The sequence below is a fragment of the Paroedura picta genome, chromosome 9 (assembly GCF_049243985.1).
Source record: "Paroedura picta isolate Pp20150507F chromosome 9, Ppicta_v3.0, whole genome shotgun sequence".
Taxonomy (NCBI): domain Eukaryota; kingdom Metazoa; phylum Chordata; class Lepidosauria; order Squamata; family Gekkonidae; genus Paroedura; species Paroedura picta.
In genome coordinates, this window is record NC_135377.1 from 18770261 (window position 1) to 18791888 (window position 21628).

Consider the following 21628-nt stretch of genomic DNA (forward strand, 5'->3'; position numbering starts at 1 on the left):
AGGAACATTGTTACTTAGGGTACCTATCATATGACTTGCAGTCTCGAAGCCAGATATCATTCCACACCAAAAGCAATGTGCAGTAGAGAGCGGCAATATGAATTTCGATTAAAAACCCAAAGAATTAATTATATCAGCTTCATTTCAATGTTCCTTCATAAACCAATGGCCCTTAGAACATAAACACAGCAAGCCATGTTGTTCCTGAGAAGAAAAGAAATTATTTCATTCCTTGCGGCCCAGTGAGCACAATAACTGAAGCCACAGCCGTTCAATCTGAAGAACATTTGCGTTAAATAAGGTGGGTTGATAAACACTCAGGAAGATAATAAGTTGAAACTCACTCGGCTAGTCTCATTAGTAAATATGCAGTTTCAGCAGTACATTCATGCAAGTGAACCCTAATGTTTATATATGTAGCATGGGAAACAATGCACTGGAAGGGGGGGAAATTAAAATCTAGGTTCCTACCAGTTTGGCTGAGCTGTGAGGTACTTCTGCTTTTCCGTGAAAGACCCACGATGGCTACCATCTTTGCACCGATGCTGGAGCGTCGTTTTTTGCCTCCTGTGCCCACCGTACCCACCGCTGTGTCTGACTGGCTGCCGTCATTCTTCTCAAGAGTGTACATCTCCCCACTGATGCTGGTGCTCTTAGTGATGTTCTTTCCAGAAGCGCCCATCTGTCTGCTTTGCATTTTGGATGTAAAGACACTGTCAGCCGGTGATGGATAAACAATGAGGTAAAAAAGAAAGTAAAAGGGAGAAGACAGAGAAGGATAGGTTTCAGATGGAAAGCTTAGGGAGACTGTAGGGACAAAGCAGCTAATTCACACAGGAGGTCTGGTTAGCTTTGATTAGCAGCAGAGAAGGACAATTTCAGCTAAAGTGATTGACGTACTTGTCTCGCCATTGTAACTGTAAATCTTAGTGAAAATATTCAAACACTGGTTTCACAGTATTTTGTTTACACATAGTATGACAAACGGCAAAGTCACTGGTATGCAATGTATAAATATGACAAAGATGCCAGAATATTTTAAGAATTTAACATTTGTCTATTCTTTCAACTAAGTGTTAGCCAGCTGATCCCATCTTTCCATGTCCAATCTACCACTAATCAAGGGAACGTGATACAAAATAAGTAGATAACAAAATATTACACAGAGTAGCTCTTTTCTTGGCCACTACATAGCATCTGACCCTCAAATTGATTTTTTGCTCAAAGATCTTACCTGATGATGTAGTTTCTTCTTACTGAAAGACTTTTGCAGTTTCTATAGATCATTGGTTCCCTATATTTTCATATTGTGGTATCCTAGGGAAGATACATTTCTCTTAAAGAGAGGAAAGGCGCCTACCTGCAATTGTTCTTTAAGAGTGGTCCACATACTCTTAATATACAGGAAATCCTTCACAAGTCACAGCAACCATGTAGAGAGACCTCCTCTCCCACTGACCAGCCTGACATAAGACTGTCTGCTCCTGAGTTTAAGACTCATAAAATGTGAGTTCTGATGGATTCCTGCAAGGGCCGCTCATAAAGTACAACAGTTACAGGTAACCAAATTTAGTTTCTCTGGGGTGATCAAAGGAACAATGAGAAGAAGGAAAGCAGCCACTAGTGCTATTCCGCAAACACTTGTGGAACAGTTTGAATGTAAGTTCACACAGTGTGGAATATATTTAAACTAAGGCTTGGTCTACACATTCAAAAGAATGAGGTGCTAATAAGATGGTAGACTGGACTGTGCCATTTCATCAGAGTTCTACAACAAAGCTCCTCCATGGCTTTTCTCACATGGTGTGTGAAAGTAGGTTGAGTGTGTCTGCCTTTTAGAAGAAAAATAAGAAAACACTTGGAAACTCAATTACTGTACTCCCAGCATCACATCTGATTTTGCCCTCAGGCTACAGGTGACTAATTCTGGTTTTGAATACACCTCTGCATTACACACTTCCTGGAAATAGGAAACTAGTTCAGCAATGAGAAGATTCCTATCCAAGCTATTAACCAACTATGCATATTTTATATTTTCTAAGAGGTGATCATCACTCACCAGCAGTCTGATGTGGAACAGTCCAGTCTATCAGCAGTCTACCATTCAGTTCTCAAATCATTCCCATATCATGCTAATGCATACATAGGCTAGGTCTTAAAAGGTAAAGGTATCCCCTGTGCAAGCACCAAGTCATGTCTGACCCTTGGGGTGACACCCTCCAGCGTTTTCATGGCAGACTCAATACGGGGTGGTTTGCCAGTGCCTTCCCCAGTCATTACCGTTTACCCCCCAGCAAGCTGGGTACTCATTTTACCAACCTCGGAAGGATGGAAGGCTGAGTCAACCTTGAGCCGGCCTCATGGGCAGAGCTTTCAGACCGCATGTCTGCTGCCTTACCATTCTGTGCCACAAGAGGCTCTAGGCCACAAGAGGCTAGGTCTTAGTTTGACCTTTATTCTCTACTGCTCTAGCATGAAGGAGAAAAAAGACCTCCCATAAGGAGAAGGCACTTTAATCTTTGGATCCACCATCTGAACAGTACAAGTTCTTTCTTTAAAATATTTATATAGATGGCTAACAACCTTCCCTAAATAAGAAGGAATGATGAAGCACGTACATAGACAATGCTTCCTGTTTATTTTTAATGAAAATATTTGCCTTACTTCTTAGCTCAAGGCAAGCAGCCTAGATAGCCAAATAACAGTGTTCAGGTAACACTGTCCCTCTATTATGATTTTTTTTTAATTATAAATACTTTGAAAGCAGCTCACAATCAAAACATTTGCAACAATAATTGATAAAAACAATAAAGAATGAGAAGTGCAAATGCTAAAAACAACAGATAAATACCAAGCTTCATATAAAAACCATGGCCTCAAAACTACTTTATTCAACATCCAGCATATAAAAAAGCTAAAAATCTGATATCAGCAGAAAAATAGTTATGTCTAAATGTTCTCTAAAATAGGTTGAAACTTTTCTGAGATAGTCACACATACAGTACATCACAATGGCTGCATTTGATAGTCAGCAGGGTATATGTGACAACTGCAAGGTCACATGTCTCCAGGAAAGGTTTTGTTAGTATACCAATATACTGTGGGTTAGGGCACTCTTGGTAACAGCTGCTACCTGAACAAACATCCAGAAGTATCAACAAGCCAAGAAGCATATCCAGTCTGCAAACCAGGTCCACTTGGAGGCATTCAGACTTATTCATCAGAACTTGACTGTCCATTTATCCATTCACAAGTAGTAAAGCCCATTGCATGGGTTTAAGGCCTCACTTGGAAGCTGGCAACCCTAAGAAGTCTCCCTGTGCACAGCAATCTTTACCCTAGTCCAATTTATGCATACCTAGGCACTGTGGAATTCCAGAACATGAACCCACACCAATCTGGCAACCTTAACCTCTCTCTGCAATGTTTTCTTGATACCCCACTTTTCTTGATACCCCACTTCCAAACCTCATGGAATATTTCCAGACTAGGCACAGCCAACCTCCAGGCGGGGTCTGGAGATCTCCTGGAATTGATGCTCATCTCCAGACTATAAAGATTAGTTCCTGCTTTGGAGGGGTGACTGTAGAATTGTATCCCACTGAGGTTTAGGAATGCCGGCATCCAGGTGGGGTCTGAGGATCCCCTGGAAGTACAGCTCATTTCCAGGCAGTTTGGAGGGTGGATTCTGAGGCACTGTAGCATTTTAAGGCCTACCTCCAAACCTCCAGAAATATTTCCAACCTAGGGGTAATCAACTTCCAAGCGAGGCCTGGAATGCTCCTGGAATTACAGCTCATCTCTAGCTCCCCAAGCAGAAACGGCTGCTTTGGAGGGTGGACAGGATTGTTGTGCAGAAGAAAGATTTAAGGCCTCCCCACACAGGTTGTTGTGGAGATGAAACACTTGAGGCCTACAGCACAGGGTTGTTGTGCAGGAGGAAAAAGAATCTCCACAACAGCATCCGGTTTCATCTGCATAACAACCTTGCATGGTAGGCCTCAAATGTGCAGAGAGTAGTGGAGAAGAGACATGCGTGGTTTGGCTATATCTGCCCTCAAGCTGTGAGGCTGGTCACAGCAGTATTTTAAGTGAGAAGGGGCTTTTCTATGGCCTCCCTGTCAGCCAATGGTTAGGCAGAAGGGGAAAACTTTCCTCCCCTCAAAAGGAATGCACACATATGCCCACAGACTTCCCTGCATTGCTCTTGGAAAGGTGTCCCCTCCCCTCAGTCAGGGGCTGTTAGAGGCCCCCTTCACAGCTGCAGACCTGAAGGAGGGGGGGGGATGCAGAATCCTGAGCAAGAGCAGCAATTGGCCCTGGGGGAGAGGAGATTCCAGCAACAGGAGTCGTTGGAACCTTCAGTGTGTTGTCAGAAGGATGAATCACTCTTTATGTATATAGATAACTTGTCAGAATGAACCTTTTGTGACTTTACCTCTTGCAAATCATTATTGAATCATTATTGAATGAAGGCATCTTCATTCATCGGGAGCCAGATTAAGAAAGAACATGAGAAGAAGGAAATGTTGGAGTGGAAAGGCCCCAGTTGTCACCCAGGTTGCCAAACTTTGTGGTCATATAGACGGCATTCATGAAAGACAGTTAAAGTTATATAAACAGTGACAGAGGAGCCTTATTAGTAAATTTCACATTTTTAAATCTCAGTGTAAAAGTGTTAACAAGTGTTAATTTAGTTCTTTCCGTTTATAGAGAATGCTTGTATTTTCCCATTGTCTATTGTCAAACAATTCATATGGCCAAAGCGCTGTATCAAGTGCCTATCTAAGAAATAAATGTTATTTAAAGTGATTCAGAGCTCTAAAGGCTCAAGTAAGAGGGAGCAGGAATGTAGCATGATGGGTTCTTGATAGGTGCAGAAGTATGGATGGGAGGCATAGGCACTGAGGCTTCCTGACATCTCAAACCATATTAGATATATTAAACAAAACCACAGCTCACGCTCAGAAAGAAATGTGGGACATCCTCCAAAAGGCAGGAGAGAAAATTAGGCCAGTAAAGAGCCTACCTCAAGTTATTTCTGTCAGGGAATCTTAGCAACTCCCAAAGTTTCTTTCATCCCAGTGGGGTGGAAAAATGTATGTATTACATTTATATCCCGCTCTTCCTTGAAGACTTAGAGCGGTTTATATCACTTAAAACATACAACAAATATACAAACTTAGAGGTTTAAAATATCATGAGTTATTAAAATTCTAAAATCTGAATTAATTTGCCTGTCCTGCCTCCTTCTCAGAACTGCTTCTACCAATTAAACTGGGGATTATTAATCCATTAAGGCAGTAGTCCCCAATCCCTGGTCCGGGTACCGGTACCGGTCCATGGATCATTTGGTACTGGGCGCGGCTCCTGCTCATCCTCCTCCCTGGCTGCTGCCTTGGGGGCTGCCCTGCCACTCTGCTGCTGGTTCACCTTTGATGCTTTCCAGCGGCCGCCATGGTTGGGGCTTCCCCTCAGCATGGCACTGCGTAGCTGCTGCTGGCAGCACCCCCCAGCAGATGGTGGTAAGTCAGGGGCACCGGCAGGAAAGCAAGGAGAGCAGGGGCTCAGGCGGCTACGATGTCCCTTGGCAAAAGACTTCCCCTCCCCCGGGCCTCAGTAAAATTGCCAAGCGTTGACTGGTCCCCGGTGATAAAAAGGGGACCACTGCATTAAGGCACCCATGTTCAGGCAGACTTGTGGAGGACTGAGCAGGGAGAGACAGGAAGTGGTTTAAGGCGGGAGTAGGCATGCAGGCTCCGCCCCCTCCCAAGTACAGAAACCACAAGAGAACTCACATTTGGGAGAGGGGAGGGGAAGCAATGGAAGTGGCGGGTAAGGTTCCCTCAGTTTGTGGCCAAGTCCATAAAGGCAGGACGGGAAAGGCTGTGGACCCCCTCCTGGTTGGGAATCCCTGCAATAGGGAGTGCCATAGATGATAGAAATAGGTATGTTGAGATATCCAGACTTAAGTGAACTGTGGCAGGACAGCATAATAATGCTGTACATTATAAGAATAATGAGCAGATCTGTATTTTGATGTTGTTTTCAGGATTCTCTTTTAGACTATGCAAGACTTGTCTTCTATGCTCTCTTGTGTTCTCTTGTCAACATCCAGCCAGATGGGATACACAATGTCAAATGCAGTCCAGCCAGAAATGATTTGGAATTGGTTCAAGAAATTTCTGTAACATTTGTTTCTTGATCTGCCCTGGGCAACAGCAAAGCCATATGGTTACACACACATTTGAGCAGTCGTTGCTTGTTAAGGAGCTCTGAGAATGCTGATACTATGTCTGCAGGTGTACTGTTAAGTTCTTGTTTGGCCCCAAGACAAGGCTTTACTTTTCTAAGGATACTATGAATGCTCTGTGGCTTCTAACTGGATGAACCTCCTGATGGACATCTGTTCTAGATGTGTATTGTAATAAGTTGTGAAGTATACTGATCAACTTGTCTTATCTCCCAGTACAGTATGATGGATCATTTTGGTGCCAAACTGTTTTTTCCTTGAGGATCCTTTAATGTATACTCACTGGTTTATGGCTGGTATGCATGGTCACTGCAGACAGCAGTGTATGGGGGAACTGGAGAATTTTGTGGCCAGCTGGTCATATGCTTCAGGCCCTGGAATAGAGTTGTTTTAAAATGTGGGTGTCCCCAAATCACGTAGAGAGCCGCATGCCAGAGCAGAGATTTGAACTCTATTATCACTGGTTCTAGAATGACACTCTAAACTGGCTCTGAAAAAGAGTGGTGCTAAAACAGTCCAATGACCCCATACTGTTAAGTGGACAGCCTTGTTGCAGAAGAAGAGTCTGGCACCACCAAACAAAAGCTTGCTCTAATGAAAGAATGTTCCTCTCTTAGCAAAAGACAATATGACTCAATTCTCCCACCCTTGATCTAGGTTAGCTATCAGAGTGGATGTGTTTAATGTTTAAGTATATTTTATTCAGAAGGGTAGCTGTGCTCCTTTAGTTATAGCCTTATATTTCTTGTCATTATTTCGTAAGTCATATAGTCCCTGGGACAGACCGTTTTGCTTCCTTCCACCTCTCCCTAAGATTATCCAGTGGAAGTTGATGGTATGTTAGTGAGGAAGCCAGTTGAAAACAGCAGTTAATAGAACTGAAGACAGCAGTTGGCAGTTGGGAGTGAGTCTGGACGAGCAGTTTAACAGACAGAGTAAAAGAACAATTTGCAATAAAGGATCCCAAATAGTGGAATAGGGAGTTCAATTCAAAAGTTCAATTGCAAATAAGCTTTGTAACCTCTACCTGACTTTCTTTAGTGTGATATTCAAGCCAGAAGAAAAAGTTAACCTTGTTTGTTTAGCCCTGTGGGCTGTCTTAGGACAGGGGTGGCCAAGCTGTGTATCTCCAGATGTCCATGGACTACAATTACCATGAGCCCCTGCCACAGCAGCAGTTGGGAGTGACATCTGGAGAGCCACAGTCGGGCCACCCCTGTCTTAGGGAAAGATGCACACAGGCTAAGATCCCAGTCTCTCTATATTTTATGAACCATGAACAAATGGTGATAGCGTGTGAATGCAGCAGTGTTTGAATCCCCAATCTCAATAGCTCTTTGCAGTGCCTGAGAGAGATTATTATTAAAGGGGACTGAGCTACTTATCAATTGGTGTCTCTTTGAGTAAGTGAGAAGATCTGGTATGAGACTCTCTTTAAGTCATGCTATAAAAATTATACAAATAATACAGGAATAGGCATTTATAGAGTTAAAGCAATAATTTGTCAAAATATGCAGAGGTAAGAAAAATTGGTAAAAGATACATGATTGACCAGTTTTATTCAATAAAAATTAAAAGCTTGCTGCAAGGAAGATTTCTCTCATTAGCAAACACAAAGCTGGCAATTGCTGGACCAAGCAAATAGGTTTTTAATAATGTTATAGTGAAATGTTAGAGTGATATCTTGTTGGTTTGTTTCAAAACTCCTCTGTTAGCAGGGGGGGGGAGATAGCAGGCTTTGGGGTGCTGAAGCAAGGAAAGTGCAGGGAAGACTATTATATGGAGGTTCTATTGACACTGCGTATTTCTTTGTATTTACAGCAGCAATGAAAGCTATGCAGAGAATCACCATTGTGCAGCAGAAGAAACAGCAGAAAAGGAAAGGGTTAAGTGCCCCACCCCTCTCGGCTGCTTTTCTGCTCTGTATTCCCATGACCAAAGGTGATCTTTTAATATAGCGCTAAGATTATGACAAGAACATGATCTATGAAACCTTCAGATATAGACTGAGCGGATGAGTTTTACAAGATGCTGCTGGAATCCATTTTAGAGATGCAAAATAGTTGCAAAATGTGAGCCTTGTCAGATATCAGGGAAAGATATAAAGAACAAAGAAAGATCTAAGGACATAAAGATATGACAGCAGATCTAAAGCTATCTTATTTTCTTAGAGTAATTATTACTTACTAACAAGAAATATTCAGCGTAGGAAGCAGCATTCCCTCAACATAGAGATCTATGGATGGCTTAGGCTGCCATTTCACATTTAATTCACTGAAGTATGAGTCACTGAAGAAACAGTAAATACTCCAAACATTAAAAAAAAAAGATTTCAAAGGACGAATTTCTAAACTCAAGATAAAATCCAACTTTTCTTTTAGAACAAAGAGATGCTTGCAAACTGATGGCTGCAGAGAATGCTCTTTCTGTAACTTAATATATTAAAAAATATCTTCTCAGGCAATCTTTACTCACTGTGTTTAATTTATACCAGACTGAGCAAAATAATTTTGATTATATAAAGGGAATTTTTTTAAAGCAATATTTTTAAGATACTCAACATTTGTGTAACCGTTACAGACATGTAATGCCATATTAGTGGGCATCTGTTGGGTCAAATTGTTTTGGCTAGTCCAGTTGAGTCATTTAGAGGCAGTTCTGTGTGTTCTGTGCCCTTCGTTGCAATTTATACATTTCAATTGAAGTACTAGTTACCCATAGACAATGGATTGGATCCTGCTGAGTATCATGCAAGTAGTGAGCTTTCCTGTCCTTTCCTTCCCACTATAACACCTAGTAAAAGGTAAAGGTAAAGGTATCCCCTGTGCAAGCACTGGGTTATGTCTGACCCTTGGGGTGACGCCCTCTAGCATTTGCATGGCAGACTCAATACAGGGTGGTTTGCCAATGCCTTCCCCAGTCATTACCGTTTACCCCCCAGCAAGCTGGATACTCATTTTACCGACCTCGGAAGGATGGAAAGCTGAGCCAACCTTGAGCCGGCTGCTGGGATTGAACTCCCAGCCTTATGGGCAGAGCTTTCAGACTGCATGTCTGCTGCCTTACCACTCTGCGCCACAAGAGGCTCTTATAACATCTAGTATCCCCCCCCCCCCAATTCTTCCTATAACAGCTATGCCTTATAAAATGTTATAGGATATTGTGGGGGTTTCCGAAGATGGGAGGAAACCCTGCATAAATGGAAGTGGTATCAGCTTGTCCACAAAGGTCTTTGGATGCTAGCCATTGTTTACTTCAGTTTAAGTACTGTAGTTAATGTCTACAAAATAGGGCTGCTAATAATTTAACTGTAGTTCTTCGTTGCTGTAGAAATACAATTGGGATTTCACATGAATTTCTGCAGTTTTAAAAATAACATTGGGCTATTTTGCCTTTCCTCTTGGCTAGAATTTTTCTTCATCTCATATGTCAAGATAAGTGCCTTCTGTTCCTTCTTCAATACTGTGGAACCCAAGGAAATTGCACCGTGGTAAAAGTAGCAAAGCCCTGTATTGACAAGTAATTTTTTTCCCCTTCTTCAATGTGTCTGTTTAATTCCATATGCAGGAACAAGCTGGATGGTAGAATAGAGCCAAGCAAAATCCTTCACTTCCATGCTTCATGATCATAAATGCAGATCATAAATGCAGTTTGAAAATTCTAGAACCTTTTGTCCAGTATTCTAGAATGTACAGTGCTAATGCTTGAGCTATTCTAAGAAAGCACAAATAGCACAAGGACAGAGTACATATTTATTTGCAAAGTTTTACTTTCTTTCAGATAATAAGGGTTTGTTTTCACTACCAGTAGCCTCGAGTCATTTCACTCTATTGATTAAACTCACACCATCAGCCCCCCATGAATTTTCCAATCAGTAACCCTCCCTCAAGAAAATAAATCTAACCCCTCCCCCATTGTCAGCCTATTCTGTTTTATCCAAATGACCTAGAAGAACAAACTATTTGTACCTTAAAACATCCCAGACTTCACTGGGATTTTTTATCTAGAATAGAAATTCTTTGCCTTTCTTTTCCAGAGGGGCCAAAGAAACGTAAAAAAAACACAACCTAGTAAGATCAAACACAAACACCTGAAACAAATTAAAATACACAATCCATGTAATGAAATAATCACTAAACTGACTTTGCCCATTGGTAATCAAAAGCTCACTAATTGAAAATTCTTTTAGGAAATCTAGAATTGTGTGTCATCACCATAATGATGATATTCATCTCCCCAGTTCTGTCTAGGCTTACTTCAAAAACTGACACACATATTAATGAACATCAGGGAGAGGTTATAGAAAGTGAAGTAAATATATACTTATCCTTACTCTAAACAATAAATTTTGGGGTGCAATCAGATAAGAATGATCAGATCAGTGACTTGTATCTCCCAAATTCTAAATTCTGTCATAAGATTGTATGATCCACCATGTCAAAGACTGCTGATAAATCAAGAAGGATCAGAATGGATAAGTTCTTCCTGTTCATATATAAAGGGAGACTATCCACCAGAGCAAACAATAATGTTTGAACAATCATCAACAGTAGATATATTATTAAGAAATCCTTCTCCCAAGAAAAAAGAGCAAATTTGCAAGTGGCCTGTAATAGATCAGAGGCCCTTTATCCAATACAGATTTCTTCAACAAAGGTGCAACAACTGTCTCCTTAGAAATTTCATGAACATCAATGAATCTTACTTTTAGAGTTGGAACACTAGCCTCTTACCCAGCAGGCCAATGTAAAAATTCATATGAATGAAAAATTCTTTAAAATCCAACCCTTACGCGTATCTTTATCATTACTATACAGTAATAATTGCTTCTGAAAATATGAAAGATCCATTTGCTGTGAGATCACCAAATTAATTTCCCTAAAATATCTTTTTGTATGGAACTTGAAAAACATCTACAATATTCCTGTTTGTGAAAGCTTTAATAAAAATACTTTTTATCCCTTAAACACTTCCAGAGTAGTTCAATAAACTCTACACACTGAAATAAATGCCTGTCATGGCACATAGGATACATGTCATGAATATTTTACAGGAAGCCCATGGAGAACACATTAAACCTCTTCATGACTCTGCATTTGGTCAGGCCCCTACAGTGGCATCTTAAGGATAAGCATATTTTGATTTCTAGATCCACTGAAATCAATGGGTGTAACTCTGCTTAGGCTGATGCTGACAATATCCAGTGTCATGGAAACCATCAAAACAGAACCAAACAAATTTACTGAGATGAGCATTTGCTAATCTATTAAAATTTGCTAATCTATAAAAATTAACGTCAAAGGGATTATGAATAAACTATTGCAAAGGATGGAGAATGGTATGGTCCAGGGAATAGGGTCAGGTTTCAAGGAACTACGTACACTACTGGCTATCAAATAGATATTTATTTTACCTGAGATCATCTTGTGAGTATCTCACTTGTGAGTCCTCTTTATCACTTGTTTTTGCCCCTTCCTCAGTTTGATCATCTTGAACCCTTTCATCTTCTTCTGGTTCTTTGTTTTCCTCTTTATCACATTTTTCTGCCTCCTCTTCCCCTTCCCCCTTTTCATCAACTTGTTCATCCTTTACAATTTCCTCATTCTCCTGATTCTCCAACTCTTCTGCTTCTTGCTTCTCCTCAACAAATACCTCCTCCTCAAGAAATATCTCCTCCTCCCCTTCTTCCCCACCCTCTTTTCTCTCCTCACTTGATCTTCTGAAATAAACAAAAATTGAAGAAACATGCAAAATAAAAGAAGAAAGAAGCAAATTAGGATTGGACAGAAATCAAACATGCATTCAATAGGGAAAAAATTAAAAAGTAAAGGCAAACAAATGGGAAAATGCAATGACAAAAATAAAGATGCTTTCCCTCTGTATGCAGCTATAATGGGTCAGTCAATAAAATCCAAACTGTACATTACATGATGGGAGATCCAAAACTGGATCTGTCATTTTATTTAACATTAAAAAGCAGCTGAAGGGGTTGGGTTGTGACAGTGGATTTTTATAACGTGCCTCCTCATGATGTTTCTCCAATAGATACTGATCCACAGAACAGGTATATTCTGCAGTAAGAATGGACTCATCATTACCAATCAAAAATAATAAATAAAATGTAATTGGTCCCAAAATTCCAGCAGTTGTGCTTTGAACAACTATTATTATTTCAGTTATGAAGTTTAATTGTCCATATTACATAATAATATCCTAAATGTTTTGAGGGATAACTTTTTTTAAAGTGAGAACTACAAATCCTTTTCTTTCTGATTTCCACAGCATTTATAATGTCTATGAATATTTTATTTGTTACAATGGTTAACTACAGGGTATTGTTATATTGATGGCTTTAATGCAATTTTAAAATCTTCCCCCTAATAAAACCCAGTTTGCAGGACCAACAACCTACTGCTTAAAACCAGAGGCTATTGGCCCCTGGTGGGGGTTGCCCCACCAATAGGAAAAAGGCAATCCGAGGGATCTGTCTAGCAACCACTGACCAACCTGAATTACCTTTTTTCCTGTTGGTGGGAAAACCCATTCAATGAGACAGGGTCATGTAGCTGTGCTTCTCTCCCCAGGCTACCTGCGAGCGGAGCTGACAAGGAGGGAGATGAGTGGGAAGGCATGAAAGTCCTTAATGTTCCACATCACAGAGCCAGCAAGCCCACTTGCCCGCTGAACTGGCAAACAGGAGTCGGGCAGTGAGGTAGGGTTGTCCTTGCCACCACCACCACTCCAACAAGCCAGTCTCAAAAGAGTTAGGCAGGAAGTCCTCCCCCAGGCCCCAATTCAGCCAGCAACCAAGGCCTTTGGTACAACCAAGGTCCAGTGATTCTCACCTGCCCCAGCTTGCAATGAGGGAGCCAGGTCCAGGATTGGAAATCATGAGGAAAAGAGATCCCCATGAGTATTGTGGGAGGGGGGTCAGAATATTTCGGAGGGAGGAATCACGAGGCAATGCGATTTCACAGTAAGTAAGTAGGACAAACAGGTCATACTAGGGAAATCTCCCCCTACCCCCCCATTCTAATCCTAGCTCACGTGTCACTGTGCCTAAAATATATAATTTACTTTGCATTTTAAAATGCAATATGTTCTTAGGGCATGTATAATTATCCCTTTTAATTAATAACGGAACAGTCTCATATCAATGTTCAAATTACACATCTCAGGGAAATGTTTGTGATAAAGTTTCCTCACCACACCTAAAAAGCTTGTGTATGTGCTTAAAATTCCACAAAGGAAATAACTAGGTTTAATAGGGCTATATTTGCATCTACAACTTTGTTATATAGGCTTACAAAGTTTAGCATCTTCACACAAAAAAAAAAACCCTGCCTTTAAATTGTATTTTCAAACACTGTATTTTGGGGATTTGAATTACAAGTAATACATATATTATGGAAGTGAAGAATTAAAATGCCTAATATAGTAAACATCTCTATGTTATGAAAAACTAGAATGACATAATGAAAAACCTTTTGGAAGCAGCAATAGTTTTTACTGTTTGTTTTGACCATGAGGACTGAATGGTTTTACGCTGTTTTTTTATGTTGCTTTTTATGCTCTGGCGGGTTTTTAAAATATTTTGTTAATTTTAGTTATTTCTCTGCTGTTTTGAGGATTTTATCATGTTTGGCTTTGTAACTAACAAGCAGGTCCTCTGGAGAGGTAGCATATCTATTTTCCTAAATACAACAGTGGAAGAAAGAGATTTGCAATCTAATGTCAACTTGAAAATTGCTGATGTTACCCCTTCTTACCTAATTTTCTTGTTCCCTCTCGGTCGTTCTGACTGAACAGACATGTAGCTAGTGCTGCTGAAGCGAGATGCACTACTGGTCCTTGATACTGCTGACACATCACTTACGTCACTGTCGGAAGACTTGTTGGAGACGTTGTCAGAGCCTCGTTGAGGATCTCGCCCTGACCGATACTGTAAAATATAGACAGATGAATATATTAATTTATTTTATTTATAATTTCATTTATACCCCGCCTCTCTTGACTAGGTCATCTCAAGGTGGCTTACAAGCAATAAAAACAGAGTACCCCATATAGAGAGGTGGTGAAGAAAATTACAGGTCTCTCTTTAAAAAAAAAAAAAACCTTCTGTGTGAGTTGTTGGCTCCTGCCCAATTGAACTCTACTTTTCATGTGTCCTAACTGCTGCATGAGACTTTCGTGACTAAGATTTATTGGAATTTTATTTATTTAAACAATTTCTTTGCCATTTTTGTGGAATTGTCAAAATGGCTTACATAAACAATTATCATCACATAATAATAGTTAATACCAAAAAACTTTAAAAAGCAGAGCCAGAGTTTGTAAATCTGGGATTACAGAAACCTGATCCATCAAATCAAACTTCCTAAAGTGTTAAATGGAACCCACTTAGGTTGAAGATGGCTTTCATATGGCACAATTCCTATCCAAATCTAATTATAGAATACATTTCACTAGACATTAAAGTGCAACTGGGTTCCTGTACATAATTTTGCTTTAATTTTTGGATTAATCAACTGTGAAATGCTCAAGGTTAATACAGGCAAACCCATAAAATAACAAAAGATTCCTTTCCTTGGGGTGAGTTTGATTTACACTAATGATTCCCAACATGGAAACAATAATGACAGAGTCAGCCTGTAATCGTGTGTTCGAACGTATTCATTAGGTTGGGTCTGAAGTACCATAAATGTTTATGAAGGGATCTTTCCCATCTTTCTCTTCAAAGAGAAGTCCCCAAAGCCATTGCTGTGAGTTGGGGAATCTTGAGAAAGGCGTGAAAGGAGACCTAGGGGAATGCTGCTAGAGGAAGAAAACTGTCCTCTGTTTCAAAAGTTCTTACTGCTCTATTGCATGTTTGTTCAACAGTAAACTTAATTTCCCCCAATTTCTGCTTTGAGCTGACTTTGAGCACTGTTTTAAGCTTGTCAGACATTTTATACAGTACTGAAAACTGATTTGTTTTACTAAAGAAGAAAGTATTCAATAATTAGGACAGGAACTATACCGTTACAAGGAGACAGTTTCAAAGGGAGCTATGTTGATCTGCAGCAGAACTAGATTGAGTCTAGTAGTACATTAGAGACCAACAAGATTTTCAGGCTCTCTGGTGTCTGATGGAGCTTGAAAGCTTATACTCTGAAAATCTTATTGGTCTCTAAAGTGCTTTTTTATTTATGTAATCTTTACATAAAAGACCCTAGGACAGGGGTGGCCAAACTCGGGCTCTTCAGATGTCCATGGACTACAATGACCATTATAGAATCTTAATGCCAAGCTAAGCAACCAAAAAAACACATCATGTTAGGGAGAAAGTTTCTTGTGCATGTGCAAACTGTTCCATATTTTATACCATTTGCATTGTTTACACAGTTTATTGTTACAACTACCAGTTACTAATATTATTGTATGGTTATTCATATGTTATAGATTGTTTTATGTATTGTTCATATGTTCCATATAAACCGCCATGAGCCTCCGGGAAGGGTGGTATATAAATTAAATAAATAATAAATAAATATAATTGTTGTAGTTTTGTAGCACTGAAAAGAGAAAGGTTAGCTAGAGTCTACCTATTTACTAGTTTCACAACATTTCATTTCTGCACATATACTTTACAATGATGAAATCATTCAACCACCATAGATGAACATTTGACAACAGTATTCAAGTCAGTGGTGGTGCAATGCTCCTTACCACTTTCCAGACTGCTATAAAGAATTGGCCAATTATAATACCATTGTAAGTTGTGTGAATTAAATGCTGTCAAGTTACTTCTGACTACACTATGAAGTAATGGCAAGTTACTATTACGTTATTTTTTTAAATGCTAGTACTCAGAACTGGTAATATAAATGGGACATGCAGTATCATATAAAAGTCTCACTTGTATCCATTCACAAAGAAGAAGAGTTGGTTCTTATATGCCACTTTTCTCTACCCAAAGGAGTCTCAAAGTGGCTTACAGTTGTCTTCCCTTTCCTCTCCCCACAACAGACACCCTGTGAGGGAGGTGAGGCTGAGAGAGCCCTGATATTCCTGCTCGGTCAGAACAGCTTTATCAGCACTGAGGAGAGCCCAAGGTCAGCCAGCAGCTGGCTGCATGTGGAGGAGTGGGGAATCAAACCCAGCTTGCCATATTAGAAGTCCTCACTCCTAACTACTACCCCAAGCTGGCTACACCAAGAAGGTCACGTATTCGAAGCAAGTGGAGAAAAGCAATGGTTTTGGACCTGGATATAGAACTCAGCACCCTGATAATAAGAACTGCTGATAATGTGTCAAAAATAGATCAAATTAAACTGTTACAAATGATAGCAAATGATAAATTACATATTCAATGTATCGCAATATAATATGATATGATGCAATATATGAAAAGTAATAGTCAACAAGAAAAGTAAAAATGCAATCTGTTGGTTACCAACATCTTACAAAAGACGCAAAGCATTACTTTAGAAGACCCTTGGGTGATCAGGAGATACTTTATCCGAAATTAGACAGAATTTTGAGAAAAAGGTCTAAAAGATTATTGAGAGTAGATTATTATTTTATTTCTCTGTACAACTCAAAACGACCTCCAAAACGCTACTCCTGGGGAGACAACGGGCATTTTGAGCTGCAGCACGAAGAAGGGGGCAAGACCATCATGTTCTGAAGGAAGAAATCCTTTTGCCCATACAAACACTTGGCTGGATCAATCCTGTCTCCTTATGAAGAACATTTGAGACACATCAACATAAATCATGCAGTACTGCCACACAAAGAAAGCTTTGCAGCTATCTTAATTTGGCTGTTAATTATATGTTGCCACCATTAAAGTGACAGTTCTTGCTTACAGTCTGTTTTAATGACAGATTTCCCCCAGAAAGACGTGATTTGACTTTACTCCACTGAACAAAGGTAAGTCAAGGGATGCCCAGGCTACGTAGATCTAAGTTTTTAACTTTTCCTCTTATAAATGGAAAACTGAACCAATTAGATGTCTTCTGAACTGTGCTCAGCTTGATCCAGTTCTTTCTCACACACTATTTAAGAATTGCCTGAAACTGTTAGAAGACATCATCTTGAATTCTGGAGTTAAATACTATCACTATAGAGCGGATATACAAAGCTGCTTTCCACATGGTGGTTCTTCTCCACCTTAATTTCCAAAGTAAAACACTTTTGTAGGAGCTTCCATATGCTGTTGTGTTGTAATTGTCCTGTCTTACTCAAATATTTTAGGAAATAAAACAGTTCTTTGGAAAGAGTACTGTACAGAATATAATAAAGTGCATAAACAGCCAGTTTGGTGTAGTGGTTAGGAGTGTGGACTTCTAATCTGGCATGCCGGGTTCAATTCTGCACTCCCCCACATGCAGCCAGCTGGGTGACTTTGGACTCGCCACAGCACTGATAAAGCTGTTCTGACCGGGCAGTGATATCAGCGCTCTCTCAGCCTCACCCACCCCACAGGGTGTCTGTTGTGGGGAGAGGAAAGTGAAGATGACTGTAAGCTGCTTTGAGAATCCTTCAGGTATAGAAAAGCAGCATATTAGAAACAACTCTTCTTCTTCTTCTTCTTCAAGGAATAGTGCATATTTTGCTGCCCTACTTGAGGTTTACTGGAGGTGAACCATGCTACTGGAGGGCTTTTTGAGTTCTACTTTTAAAAAATCTGAAATTGCTATATTGCTATAACAATCTATTTCCATTTGTCTATTTCAGATTTCAAAGAGCCAAAACAAGAGTTGCTGAAAAGCATATTTAGATGGGAAAATACAAGAAAAAAGGCAGAGAAAGTACACAGAACACTCCCACATGCAGAAGCTCAGGGGTGATGTTAGATCCAGATCTATTGTTAAATGTGCAGATCTCATTTGCAGTGCATATAGCCAGTCTTCTAAAAAACCCTTTATGATACTACAGTGTTGTAACTCTTATAATGGCCCTCTCAGCAATGTTCTGAAAAGGCCTGGGCCTCCTTAATATTCAGAAATGATTTCTGCAGCCACCAAAATCTCTCACCATAGACCTCTTGTTTTAATACCATAAACCTGAAGACTTAATTTGGTAGAATAATAGAATAAACAATACACGTGGGAGGGGCTGTAAGGTGAAAGGGGATCCTTTATTTTAAATAACATGGCTGCTTTTACTTAAACAAGAGTAGAATTTAATTAAAAGTATAAAAGCGTAATGATTTCAGGGTGTTAAAAAACATAATGGTTTCATTACTAGCTTCCTGGTTGCAAGATAAGTGCAGGTGTTCTTTTTTTCCCCTTGCAGTGCCCAAAATAGACTTAAATCACCTAATCTTCACCAGTTGCTACTTAAGCTCCCATCTTATACTCAAAGAACAGACTTCTCCTCCATTTGCATAATTTAAAGAATTTAAAGAATACAGACACGCCCTCCGCCCCCCGACACAAACCCTCTGAACATATCAGTCAATTCCACCCTCTAGGTACATATACCACCTAGAATTATAGAATAATAGAATAATAGAGTTGGAAGGGACCTCATGGGTCATCTAGTCCAACCCCCTGCACTATGCAGGAGATTCACAACCCTATCGTTCATCCACTGTAACCTGCCACCCCCTTAAGCCTTCACAGAATCAGCCTCTCCATCAGAAGACTATCCAGCCTCTGTTTAAACATTTCCAAAGATGGAGAACCCATCACCTCCCAAAGAAGTCATAACAGCTAGTCGTAACACCCATCCAACCCTCCTCTTTCTTACCTTACAGGTCTGCTTTTTAAAACACAGCATATTTACACACTATACCTTACATTAATTTACAGAAATAACACACACACACACACAAAATAGCAAGCCATGATACTGCTTTTCACCAGTTTTGGCTGGTTTATGAATGGCAACCCTTCTCAAGATTTATCTACCCACAGTGATGGATGCTCTGATTGCCTTCAAGTTAGATTGCTTTAATGGTCATCGTGTGGGAATGCCCTTTAAGACGGTTTGGAAACTTCTACTAGTCTAGATTATCGCATTGACCCATTATGCACGGGGGTTTTAGCGCACATTCGGGGTGGAATGGCGGCGACTAAAATCACGGATAACGCACGGAGCCGGCTGCAACCGGCCGCAGCTTCGGTGCATGCCACCGAAAAAGCCGCGTCAGTGAAACGCGGAAGAAAGCGCAGCTTCCGGGTGAGCGGGGCGCAACCAGAAGCGGCGCCCGGATCGGCGCGTGCATAATCGGTTACTCTGGGTTTTGCCGCCGTCGCGCCCCGCCCCGTGTATAACCGGTATGCGTCGCGTCTTCCCCCTCCACGTTTTCCATGTGACCCGAAATCGCCGTTTCGGCGGCCGTGCATAATGGGCCAAAAAGACTGCCAGCTGGGGTAGAAAATTGCTCAGTTGACTGATTTGACTGCAGTTTGGTTAACACTTTCTGTTGCTTTGTATTTTAAACTTTTACTGTGGGATGGGTGGCTTTAATTTGGCTTTAGCTGCTGTTTTCTTGGCTGATTTTACTGAGATACTGGTTTTTATTTTGATTTGGACTCTACGTTATTGCTTTTCTGGGACCTTCTTACACAGTTTTAATGAGAAGTAGTATATAAATCTTTCCAACTAATAAACATACTGCCCTCAAAATGTAGTCAGAGCCAATTTGGTGTAGTGGTTAGGAGTGCAGACTTCTAATCTGGCATGCCAGGTTCGATTCTGCACTCCCCCACATGCAACCAGCTGGGTGACCTTGGGCTCGCCACGGCACTGATAAAACTGTTCTGATATCAGGGCTCTCTCAGCCTCACCCACCTCACAGGGTGTCTGTTGTGGGGAGAGGAATGGGAAGGCAACTGTAAGCCGCTTTGAGCCTCCTTCGGGTAGGGAAAAGCGGCATATAAGAACCAACTCTTCTTCTTCTTCTTCAAAATTGTACAAAATAATCCATGCCACACAGAGGTTTTATTATCTTATTGCAATAGTTCTCATTTATTCACTTTAACATCTGTAGATTTACACTTCATGTGGAGTGATTCATAGTAAGGTGGCCAGATTGTCCCACTTTTGGAGGGACATCTGGGGCACCTGGCAAATTGTACTTATGTTGAAATTAAAAAAATATATATTACAATACTATTTTTGCGTTCTATGCATTCTATGAAAATTGTTATATCTCCATATAGACCAAATGTGAATTAAGAACAGCCCCCCCCTCCCCGGTCAATGGTGTCCCGCCTTACCAATGTTAAAATCTGGTCACCTTAATTTAGAAGCAAGGCTCATTGAGTACACTTGACTATACCTGTTTAGGATTGTCCTGCAACTGTTTAAGCCAGAATCAAGCCCTTTTGACATTCCTCGTCTTTTAAAAACAGCAAATAACGTGAATATTTTTGGTGGTGATATTCACTCACCGGTAGTTTTCATTTGATATTTGTTTGGAATTTAGCATGTTCAAAATCACTTCACCCTGCTGACTCTAAGAAATACTACCCAATGAAATCTGACCATCAGCCACTTTTCATATTTCAACTACAAGGAGCTTTGTAGTAACAAAGGCATGCTATTGTGGTTAACAGCTGCTAAATATTTAATGCCAACAATTGTACTTGAAGAAGCACTTCCTGCTTTTTGTTAAAAGGAAATTTGCTCTTTATTTTTAGCCTCATAGCTGAAGGTATTCTGTTTCATGTCTGCATACTGTTTAGAAACTACATTTGTTCATTCCCTCCTCTCCTTCTATATACGAATGATGCCAAAATCATTCAAGCTCTTTACAGTTCAAGTAAATAGCACTGACCGAGATTTATTAGTGGATTGCATTGCCCTTCAGGCATAGGATGGCACTGGAGAGCAGAATAATCTCCCATGCTTAGGAAAGAAACACTACATAGTCTAAGAGGTGTGTGTGAAACAACCAGCCATCTTAAACAGCTAACAAGAGAACTTAAAACACTGTTTTTCCAATTCCATTTTTAATTTTTTTTAATTAATTTGCACTGGCAACCCAAACTTTACTTCTGATTATCTCAGTATTGTTCCACAGCACAGAAAAGTAAAATAGCACATCCTGAGCCATAACATTTTCTGATCTAATGTTTCCCAAGACTGGAATGCAGATATTTGTGATTTGTTTTTGCATACATACATTTTAATGTTGGATATTAGTATTTTAATGTGAAGTGAATTATACTGGGTATTAATGTTGTGTGTCTTCTTCCTGTAACTTCAGGCAAAGAGATCACTCATAGATTTTATAAATAAAGACTAAAGAATTAATTACTGTAATGCAGTTATAATTATAATGTATATCATTATACAGTTCACATTGTTTCCCTCTCCCCCATTTTATCCTCACAACAACCCTACGTTAGCCTAAGTGTGTTGGCTGACAGAGTATGA

General features: G+C 40.1%; 1 protein-coding gene across 49 annotated transcripts in view; it reads right to left on the reverse strand.

The window, feature by feature from the left end:
• RIMS2 (regulating synaptic membrane exocytosis 2) overlaps nucleotides 1–21628 on the reverse strand; it is a 360299-nt gene that overhangs the window by 33607 nt on the left and 305064 nt on the right. For 40 of the 49 annotated variants that reach the window (XM_077351690.1, XM_077351691.1, XM_077351711.1 and 37 more), the window contains 3 exons: nucleotides 14023–14195; nucleotides 11667–11972; nucleotides 472–713 (listed from right to left, as the gene is read on the reverse strand). In XM_077351690.1, coding sequence (XP_077207805.1) covers nucleotides 472–713; nucleotides 11667–11972; nucleotides 14023–14195 — 721 coding nt within the window. The remainder of the gene's footprint in view (nucleotides 1–471; nucleotides 714–11666; nucleotides 11973–14022; nucleotides 14196–21628) is intronic. The other 9 variants (XM_077351714.1, XM_077351713.1, XM_077351736.1 and 6 more) reach the window with 6 other exon arrangements.